At 42.2% G+C, this 11542-nt stretch overlaps 1 protein-coding gene across 5 annotated transcripts in view; it reads left to right on the forward strand.

The window, feature by feature from the left end:
• SRBD1 (S1 RNA binding domain 1) overlaps window positions 1-9883 on the forward strand; it is a 143610-nt gene extending 133727 nt beyond the window's left edge. For all 5 annotated transcript variants that reach the window (XM_087717693.1, XM_087717694.1, XM_087717696.1 and 2 more), the window contains 2 exons: window positions 1291-1475; window positions 8727-9883. In XM_087717693.1, coding sequence (XP_087573819.1) covers window positions 1291-1475; window positions 8727-9016 — 475 coding nt within the window. In that variant the 3' untranslated portion in view covers window positions 9017-9883. The remainder of the gene's footprint in view (window positions 1-1290; window positions 1476-8726) is intronic.
• Window positions 9884-11542: the final 1659 nt, after the last annotated feature.

The following is an 11542-nucleotide window of genomic DNA, read 5'->3' on the forward strand; positions in this document are numbered from 1 at the left end:
CAATGAGATGGGTAGCATAGAAATGTAATAATAAAAAATAGGAGCAGGAGAAGCAACCTATTATTCCTTCTTCCTCACTAACAGTGAGACCTTTAGATGTATGTGGAGTGGAATCCTTGGCTACAGAGTCACATGGACTCTTAACATGTCCCTCAGTAAGGCCGAAGCAATACAGTAGTAACAGCTTTAGCTCTCTTCTGCCTCCATTGCTCTTATGCTCTGCAGTGTAGGGCAGTTGCAGAGGCTAAGTTAGCATGGTCTTATTAATGAGAGAAGACTATTGCCTAATTTTATAACTGAGGGGGACTAAAGATTCTAGCCATGCCTTGGAATGAAACCCATTGAATCTATAGGATTTATTAGCCCATCCCACCCATGCTGGCAGAGGAGGCATGCTGCAGGCCTCATATTTCAGCTGAGGGGAGGTCCAGGAGAAGAGCCTTCTCTGTCATTGCGAGATCCCTTTAGAACCGTGATGGCGAACCTATGGCACACATGCCAGAGGTGCATGCAGCGCCCTCTCTGATAGCACGCAAGCCATCGCCCCAGTTCAGCTCTGACACGGATGCACATGCACCTCTCATGGGCCAGCCTTTGGGTCTCTGCTATGCAGGAGGGGGCAGGGGGAGGCAGGTGCATATGCTTGGGGGGGGCACATGCAAGAGGTTTGACACACACATGCACAGAGATTACATGTGTATGTGTTGGGGCAAGGCATGTGGGGGGGCGTTCACATACATGGGGTGGGACACATGCATGGGGGGCAAATTGCATTTTGGGGGTTCCAGCACACACACACGCATTCACACACATACACCCACATCTACACTTTGGCCACTCGGCCCAGAAAAGGTTAGCCATCACTGTTCTGGAATATCTTACACACACACACACACACACACACACACACACACACAATGTGAGCTTAGCTCCAACCTCCTAACCTTCTGTAAGGGACCTGGCTCTGGCATTTGTCTTGGGACACCAATGGAGGGGCTTCATGTTGTTGGGGGTGGTGGTGGCTCGATCAACAACAGATTCCACCCTGTTCCCCTTTCATCATATTCCCTCTCCATTTTTAGGTAGGTTGATTTTATAGTATTGTATTTGTAGCATATATGTATGTATGTACGTATGTGCATCAAAAGTTATTCCAGCTAAAATCTTTTATGATCTAAAGGATGAGATGAAGATGGAGATAGAGAGGGAAAATATATTATTTGTGCTATCTATTTATGCTGCCTATATAAGCTTTTCTTCCATGTACTATGTTTCTATTTTATACATAAGGTTTTTAACACTTGTTGGAGAAAGTCCGTGCAATATAGGAAAGTCAAACATGCAGCAGAAAGTGAATTCAATAATTGAAAGAGAAGGGATGGATGGAATTACAAAAAAATTGAATACAACGGAACAAACACTACAAATAATAATTGATGGGTTGACTCAGCCAGAAAGTTTTGACATTCGGAAAGGTAAGAGGTTTGATGATATTGTTCTTTTGCCTTTGATATGTCAGTTTTTGTTTATCATTTTAGTGACATTTCAGTTGGATAGGTACATGCTCTTTAAGCTGTCTGGGAGCAGAAAAGTATTGGACTGCTTTGTGTGGTAGGTAACAAAAATTAGTTTTATCTTTAAGAAATTTTATCCCTATTCTAAATTATGATACTTCAAAACCATAGAAGTATTGTCCTGGTTAAGTTCATGATCCCTGACTAGTAGTTTGCTGTACTGTTCCACCTGACTTTGAAAATGAGTTGTGAATCTTTTCCATTATTCCTGCCTTAGTAGTGTGTGTGGGGGGGAGATGAATCTAGCATTGTGTTTTGTGGGGATCCTGAAGCGTAGATGAACCAGAGAACATATTTTAGGCTTAGATGTTTGTTGCAAACCCTGTTTATTTGTTTAAACTGGCATTATACTAAATTTTTCTAAAGTCACAAAGACTTTTACAATGGTAAAACAGTAAAAAGAATGGCGAATGTATTTCAGAAAATGCAGTGAGCCTGGTTGGAAGTGATTTATATGGGTTTTACAAACAGGTTGCTAAGATATACAGTATTTATTTATTGGAATCCTATAGCTTCCCTGTCCAACATAAAGTTGATGCAGCATACATTATTGATTTTTTAAATATTTATATTGTTTTTTTAAAGCATATTCAATGGCTAAAGTTCTCTGGAAACTTTACAATAAAACACATTAAAAATATGCTCTGAGTAAAAACATGTATGATCAATCGACTAAAAATACAAAATACAAACACCATATAAAGTAGACAGCAGCAAAACTAATCATTTGGAAACTAAAACAACATGAATTAAAAGCCATGTCAAAAGCTTGGGAAAATAGGAAATGTCTTCATTTGTCATCAAAATGATCCTCCTGAGCTTCTCTTTGGAAATATATTTAATATAGCATAAGTTAGGGAGGGAATTCCATAAATGGGATGGCACAGAAAAAGTTGTCCTCCTTAACTCACTTACTTTAGTGAAAAGACTTTTAATGAAGGACATCATTAGATAAGCTTAAAACCCCAGTGGCTACATATGGAAAAGATATTACTTCAGGTAACCTGGCTCTAAGCTGTTTAAGGCTTTAAAAGTCGAAGCCAAAACTTTAGCAATAGCAGTTAGATGTTTATAACAGTCCATAGTGGTTTGCAGCACTCTCTGAGCGATTTACAAATATCAGCAAATTGCCCCCAACAGCCTGGGTGTCTATTTTACTGACTTTGGAAGGATGGAACACTGAATCAACCTTGAGTCAGTCAGGATTGAACTCCTGGCTGTGGGCAGAGTTAGCCTGCATTCTAACCACTATGCCACTATGGTTTCTTTGAATTGCATCTGGAGACAGACTGGCAACCAACATAGATGGGGAAGAACAGGCATAATCTGTTCAATCAACCAGTCCCAGAGAGCAATCCTGATGCTCTACTTTGAATTCATTGAAATTCATCCATACTGTTTTCAAAGGCAACCTCCTGTACTATGAATTGCAATTATCCAACTGGTAATAGTTAAATCCATTCATTTGCAGCTCATATTACAATTTATTACCCCATAAGCTTATTTTCTTCTTTTTATGCAATAATTGGGGGCTTAAGGTATTTTTTTAACAATTTTCCATTTAAGGAAATGACATTTAAATATATATTTCTAAATTACCTCATCTAAAACATGAACTTATCATATATTAAATATATTTTCTTTCTAAATATGGATCTTAAAACATATTTTGTTACACTATCATTTAACTACTGAAATGTTTAGTAAGTGTGGAAGCCAGTGGTTCTCAGACATTCTTTCAGGTCACTTCATATCCAAATTCCTTAAACATCCCTAGTGAAGTGTTGACTGCTTTTAATAGACTCAAAGAGCTTTCAGGATCAGATTAACATTGACAATAGGATGCAGTGAACTGGACCATATCTTTAATTAAATTGCACTGAAATTAGGAGCAGCTGTATTCTCGGAACAGGTTTTTGCAGTATTGCACTCAACTGCAACATAGATTATGGCAGTAACAGTTGCCTTAGGAAGTCATGCAAGTAGATTGCATCAGACTGTGGAGCTTTGTAGGAACTCAACAATTAAAATAAAAACAATTCTGGGATTGAATAGGTGCTGGCTAACTAAGTGTATTTTTAAAAAAAACAGTGGTAGAAAATAAAGCAGGCACCCTTTCAGAATGGGGGGAGGTCACAAGAGGAGTAAAGCTCATATTTCAATGCACTGTTTTTCTAGCAAGAAGTATGGAAGTTTTTCTTTCATTTTTTAGAAGCCATTGCTATACTATTTAACTGTTGTTTGAAACCAGCAAACATCAATCTGTAGGTTATAAAACTGACTTGTTTAAACAATCTATGTTTCATATTAACCGTAGTTCCGTAATTTTAAATTCTGTGTTGCGCAATTTTAAATGGGTATGTTGAGTGCGTGGGACTGAATGAGTTAGTATGAAAGACCCACTTTTAGTATTATTATTGCTGTATTCTTTTTGTGTTTTAATTACATTGTGGGAACTGCCTGTGTGAGTGTCTGAGTATGCCTGATTCGGAGGACCTGGCGGGGCAAGCGGGGGCCATTGGGGTGGTTGGGGGAATTATGCCCACGGGAGAGAGTCGGAGCATTGCGGTCATAACAGGGAGAGGCAGATATGGCGGGGACTTTAGGGCTGGCCATTATAGGGGAAGGAGGGTTCGCTATATTGCAGAGATCCCTCCTTCCGGCCCTATGAGTCCCACTCCAAGGTCAGATGGCGTGAGCGATCAGGACCCTGGTCTCAGGCTGCTGTCGCTAAATGCCAGGTCTGTTATCCATAAGGCTCCCCTCGTCCGGGACTTGATTGTAGACGAGGGGGCAGACCTGGCATGTATTACTGAAACATGGCTGGGCACGGAGGGAGGAGTCCCCCTCGTAGAGCTGTGCCCAGACGGGTTTCAGGTGCTTCATCAGCCGAGAGCCCAGGGAAGGGGTGGCGGTGTGGCTATTGTAGTCCGGGAGTCTTTAGCTCCTCGTAGGATCCCTGCTCCGGAGCTTGTTGGGTGTGAGTCCCTGCTAGTGAAGTTGGACCTCAAGGGTCAAGCGGGTTTGCTGCTAACGTACCTGCCTCCCAACTGCGTTGCAGCGGCCCTCCCTGCGCTCCGCGAGTCAATAGCCGAGCTAGCAATTGAGTTCCCTAGACTAATGGTTCTGGGGGACTTCAATTTGCCTTCGCTCGGTGAACACTCTGATGGAGCGCAGGAGTTCATGGCCTCCATGACAGCCATGGGCCTGACCCAGGTAATTCGAGGCCCTACCCACTTGGCAGGACATACACTCGACCTCGTATTCCTCTCGGAGCAGTGGAGTTATGATCTTGGTCTGAGGGGAAATGAGATCATTCCCCTGTCGTGGTCAGACCACTACCTACTGAGGCTAGACTTCCGGAGGCCAAACCCCCACCGTAGGGAGGAGGAACCGACCAGGTGGTTCCGCCCCAGGCGACTGATGGACCCTGTTAGGTTCCAGACGGAGCTTGGGGTCATTCCAGATGCTCTCGCCCACAGTTCGGCGGAGACTATTGCTGCGGCCTGGCACTCGGCGGCATCAGAGTCTCTAGACCGAATTGCGCCACTACGGCCCCTCCGGGTCAGCGGCTCGCGGAGACCCCCTTGGTTCACCGAGGAGCTCCACGAGATAAAGCGCCGGAGGAGACGCCTAGAGCACCGGTGGAGATCCGACAGGTCCGTATCGAACCGAGCACTGTTGACAGCTTGCACCAAGGAGTATATTTGGGCATTGAGAACCGCCAAAAGATCACACATTGCCTCCTTGGTAGCGTCCGCCGAGTCTCGCCCAGCCGCCCTGTTCAGGATAACCCGCTCCCTCCTAAATAGGAGGGAGACGGGGAACCCCCTGCAGGGTAAGGCTGAGGAATATAGTCAGTTCTTGGCGGACAAAATTGCTCGGTTTCGATCGGAACTGGACTCCACCCCTGCAGATCCAGCCGGGACACAGGGGAATAACTTGGTAGACCATCTCTGGGTTGAGTTTCAGGATGTTGCCTCCGGGGATGTGGACAAGGCTATGCGAGCTGTGAGTTCCTCCACCTGCATACTGGACCCGTGTCCCTCCTGGCTGACTGCCAACAGCAGAGAGGTGACACGAGGCTGGATCCAGGCGGTTGTTACCGCCTCTCTTCGGGAGGGACACCTCCCCACCGCGCTTAAGGCGGCGGTGGTGAGGCCCCTCCTGAAGAAACCGTCCTTGGATCCAGCAGTTCTTAACAACTATCGTCCAGTCTCCAACCTCCCCTTCTGGGGAAGGTTGTTGAGAAGGTGGTGGCCTTACAGCTTCAGCGTACCTTGGAGGAAGCTAACTACCTTGACCCCTTCCAGTCTGGCTTCAGGCCCGGTTACAGCACTGAAACCGCTTTGGTCGCATTGACCGATGATCTCTGGAGAGCCAGAGATGGAGGCTATGCGTCCATCCTGGTTCTCCTCGACCTCTCAGCGGCTTTCGATACCATCGACCATGGTATCCTTCTGCGACGACTGCGGGAGGTGGGGGTGGGCGGCACTGTTTTACAGTGGTTCTCCTCCTACCTCTCGGACAGGTCGCAGTCGGTGTTGGTGGGGAGGGAGAGATCGTCCCCGAGGCCCCTAACCTATGGGGTGCCGCAGGGTTCGGTTCTGTCCCCCCTGCTATTTAACATATACATGAAACCGCTGGGCGAGATCATTCGAAGGCACGGGATAAAATACCACCAGTATGCGGACGATACTCAGTTGTATCTGTCCGCCCCGTGCCAACTCAATGAAGCGGTGGACGTGATGAACCGGGGCCTTGAGGCTGTTAAAGACTGGATGAGAGCTAACAAACTGGTACTCAACCCGGAAAAGACCGAGTGGCTGTTGTGTTTTCCTCCCAAAAATTTGGCTAACATTCCACCAATCAGGCTGGGGGGGCAAAATTTATTCCCCTCGGACAGGGTCCGCAACTTGGGAGTCCTCCTGGATCCACAGCTGAGTTTTGACCACCACTTGTCGGCTGTGACCAGGGGGGCATTTGCCCAGGTTCGCCTGGTGCGCCAGTTGCGGCCCTACCTGAACCGGGAGGCTCTCACAACAGTCACTCGAGCCCTTGTGATCTCTAGGCTGGAATACTGCAATGTGCTCTACATGGGGCTGCCCTTGAAGAGCATCCGGCGACTTCAGCTAGTCCAGAACGCGGCCGCGCGAGTGATTATGGGCGCACCACGGTTCGCCCATATAACACCAATCCTCCGTGAGCTGCGCTGGCTACCTGTTGATCGTCAGGTGCACTTCAAGGTCTTACTTACCACCTATAAAGCGCTCCATGGTAGTGGATCTGACTATTTGAGAGACCGCCTCCTGCCAATTACCTCCCTGCGTCCCATCAGATCGTACAGAGTAGGCCTCCTCCGAATTCCATCCGCCAGTCAGTGCCGACTGGCGACTACGCGGAGGAGAGCCTTCTCAGTTGCTGCTCCGACATTATGGAACAACCTCCCCGTGGAGATCCGTACCCTCACCACAGTCCAGGCCTTCCGCACAGCCCTTAAGAACTGGCTATCCCGTCAGGCCTGGGGATAGGATTACTCTCACCCCGCCCGAATGTTGAGTGAATGTTGTGTTTTTATGATCAATTTTCTTTTAATCACGATTTTTCTTTTTTTTCTTTTTAAGTCCTGTCTTGCACTCCCTTCCCTTCACTGTTGTAAGCCGCCCTGAGTCCCCTCAGGGAAAAGGGCGGCATATAAATTTTCAATAAAATCCTAAAAAAAAGTTCAAATGACATTGTTAATGAATCGTGGAAGCAAAAGTTTTTGAACTCAGAAGCAGAGAAGTCAGAGGATATATATCTTAGTTTCACTCTAGTTTGTATTTGTCATGCTAATTTATGAGCCAGTCCACCAACCCTGGTGACTTCTAGATGTATCACATTACAACAACAACACCCCACCCCCATATTTCGCCAGCCTAATATAACAATTGACAGTGTTGGTTTGAATATGGTGAGAATTATAGTCTAATATATCTGGATGATGCAGGATAGGCAATTAGTCTAACTGTGCAATTATAACTGTATTTCATTTCTTCTCCACAGCCATCAATGCACACAAAAACACCTTGGAGAAATCTGTAAAAGCCCTTGGCTACCCATTCATATCCCTCTCAGACCCAGTACCTGAGTGGAAAAGCAAGTCTTTAATGCCTCCCAAAAGGGCTGGGGTTAAATTAATCTGGGTGTGGAAAAGTATTATGTCAAGCCTATTGTGGGTTTTATTTATTAAGTCAGTGTTTTTCAACCTTGTCAACTTGAAGTCCTGTGGACTTCAACTCCCAGAATCCCCCAGCCAGCATAGCTGGCTGGGGGATTCTGGGAGTTGAAGTCCACAGGACTTCAAGTTGACAAGGTTGAGAAACACTGTATTAAGTTGCCTGCCGTCCCCTTTATAAGGTGAAATTAATCCCAATAAATTTCAGATCATTACTAACAGATAATATGGTTCAATTGACCATGACTTACAACTCTTTCAGAACCGGCCATAGGCTTGTGACATAAATAAAAAACATCATCAGTTTATATTTGAAAAGATGGTTAGATGACATTATTTTTCAGCTGCCAGTACCAGTGAAAAGAAATAATAGAAGTAATAGATGGTAGCAATATAGGATTATACTGCAGAATTTTTAATTATGCAGTCCTGGAGGCCCTCTGTACTTCATTTAACAACCCTCAAGTTCATTTAATGGCTGCATCAAGGAAAGCAGGGAGTCTGGTCATTAAGCAAGGCTTTTTCGGCTGTTGCAACTTATGACCATAATGGGCAGACTCATACTTCTCATAAAAATACACTTGGTCACTGTATTGACACAATGCCAATCTGATGTACCACTCTGTTAATCTGTTAAATCTGTTATATTCTCATAGTCTTAATGCCATCTAGCATGAAATAAAATCACCCCTCAGAATACCCAGCTACTGTATATTAGACATTAATGATTATGTTTCATCGGACAAAGTATTTTAACCATCAGTTCAGGGTGCTTTTCATTTGTGGGAATCCAAAAAAAATCTATAATGGAAATTGTGGATCTCAAAAATAAAACTGAGGTCATCTATAGATTGCCTAAATTAGAATTTAGAAAGTTCTCTTTCCAAAGTTTTATTTTAAAATCATTTTTACTTTGGTTTTTTTCTTTCATACAGATTTTGATCAACCTGATTTCAAAAAAAGCATTGTTTGTCCTGAAGATTTAAGAGTTGGAACTATTCTCACAGGAAGAGTTGAAAATGCTACTCTCTTTGGAGTTTTTGTTGACATTGGAGTTGGTAAAGCAGGATTAATTCCAATTCGTAGCATAACAGAAGACAAACTTTCAAAAGCGAAGAAAAGAAGAAGTCTTGGTCTTGGTCCGGGAGAAAAAGTTGAAGTCAGAGTGCGTGAAATTGATCTTCCACGGTCCAGAATAAGTTTAGAGTTGATTCGTGTATTGTGAGCAATTTGTAGACATTTTTCATAGTAAGGGCTACAATCTCAACATTGATGAGCATATAGTATAAAAAGGAGGAGCAAGTTAGAATCTTCATTCAAACTACAGCTAAAAGGGCATGTTAGTTATTGACAAAAAAAGCAAAAAAGATCTAGTTGTATGAATGACTATAATCATCTAGGGTGCAAAGGCTATCAACTTAGCTATAGCTGTTTGTAGTGGTTTTTTACAACAGTTGTGAAAATCACTTATTTCTTAACATGCAGCCTTTGGCTTCCATGAAACTTACTAAAAGATAGAATACTTTCATAGGCATTTCTGAAACACGTATATGGGTTAATAAGTGCCTGAAACAAACCATCATTCCTCAAGCAAACGAAACAATTAAATCTCACTAATTAAAATGATCCAGTCAAGCTTTAACCTACTACATTTTATCAAGAATGTACTTGATTTCTAGGATTTTTTTTAAACTCCTATTTCCATAGTTGTACATTTCAAATTTAATTTTAAAAAGTAACAAAAATATATTCCGATGTTTAAGTGAGTATTATGAAACTTTGTATCTCCAATTGTGGTTGACAATTTTGTTATGATAGTTCAGACTATTTTCCACATCCACAATCTTTCATTCTTATTATGTAAAAAGTCATATTAGAAAAAATATTTGATCTGAAATTCTCTATGGTAAACTTGTGCCTGGGCTGTATAAAACATTCTCTGCCTATAAGAATGTCAGAAAAAATAATTTCTTGCTCTTTCCGTAGCAGCTTTAATTTTCTTGAGGAAGGATTTTGTCTGCACGAAGGAATATTCAGCCATCTTATTCCATTACTATAATATGAAATAATGCAGGCCTGACCTAGTTATTTTTAATAAAATTGTTTAAATTTCAAGGGTAACTTGAACAATTAACTCCAGCTCTTACCTTATGTGTGAAATTTTATTAGCTTCCATGTAACTATTGTCCATTTTTTTTATAGAGAGAATTTGTCCTTTCCTTTGCAGTCTCACCTCAGTAGTATGGATCTGTTCCTAAAAATGTTTCTTTAAAAGGTTTTAATTTACACTTATTTTACTTTTTGCTAGCTGCCCTTTTTAAAAGAGAATAGTAATTATGGAAAGCAAGTTTGTTTAAATCCCAAATTACAGGGAGTGTTATATTATCTCAACCTGGAAAAAATTGTTAACAGCAGGTACTGATTTTTTATATATGAATTGAGTTACACAATACATTGTAATTTTGATAAACAGCATTTTCATTTAGAAGAACATTGACCAATGTTTCCTTGAAAAACATGTTTATTAAAAAATTCATTTGCCTGAAAGATCTTTTTGTCCTAATTATTATTGGAAATCAGCACATAAATATTTTTGTGCAAACATTTTTATAACTAGTTTTGTTAGATAATCACTTTCTGAACTCTGCTGTGGGAACAGTTTTACCAACTGTGATTGGTTTTATTATTCATGCTTCTATCACATTCCTCATTTATGATTAGTTTCAGGGAGACTAAATACCATAGGCATGCACAAGGGGCAGTTGATAATGATACAATTCAACAGCAGAGTTGGAAGGGACCTTGGAGGTCTTCTAGTGCAACCCCCTGCCCAGGCAGGAAACCCTATACCGTTTCAGACAAATCGCTATGATAATGATGTTCAATATATGATTACTGCAGTGAGATTACTTAGGCCCACAGATATAAAGATTTGAGACTACCCCCTATGGAGGAATGGTGGTAAAGTTGACAAATGTTACCAAAATGGATGAATTGGCTTCTTTGATTAGAGAAAAAACATGTATATTTATTGATGACTGGAAGAGTTTTATGGACTTTATGGGTAAACATGAAAAAAAAGTAAGGGCAGTGTTTTTTCTATTTCTCAGTTCTTTTTGTGTCCAGAGAGAGCCAGGGGTGGCCATTTCAGTGTGCCCAATCATTTGGTAAGGAGAGGCTGTGGAAATATATGTAGGGCCTCTATGGGGATCATTATGTAGTCATCTGTTGGGTAAACTCACATTCATTTTGGAGTTGGAATCAGCTGTACAGTTGAAGTTTGAAGTTGCTTGAAGCTTATGTGACCCAGTTATCTGGGAAGAATTCAAACATGCATTCAGCCATGAAGAAATGGACAGGATCCTGGTTGCTATGAATATATTCTCCTTTGTTGTAGATCCCTGTCCTGCCTGACTGACCACGTTCCCCCAGGTGTGATTGATAGTTGGGTCCAGAAGATGGTGAATGTTTCAGTGTGGGAGAGGATGTAATTGTCACTCCTCCTTAAGAGATCATCATTGGACCCTCTCCAGTGAAACCCCTCTATGATCTGTTATTGCTGACTAGAATTTTTTCTTTCTTTTTATTGTATAATTTTTGTTTTGTTTTATGCTGTTAGCTATCCAGAGTTGATATGGAATCAGGTAGCATAAACAATTTCATTGTCAGTTATGAGCCTGGTTGTTGTATCTGTTATCATTAATTTGGTCATCTTAATATTTAGTCCCATTTTTTCCTTGTGTTTCTTGGC

This window comes from Thamnophis sirtalis, unplaced genomic scaffold (assembly GCF_051295495.1).
Source record: "Thamnophis sirtalis isolate CommonGarterSnake01/CBP01778 unplaced genomic scaffold, rThaSir2_p1.2 scaffold_6, whole genome shotgun sequence".
In the NCBI taxonomy this organism is placed as follows: domain Eukaryota; kingdom Metazoa; phylum Chordata; class Lepidosauria; order Squamata; family Natricidae; genus Thamnophis; species Thamnophis sirtalis.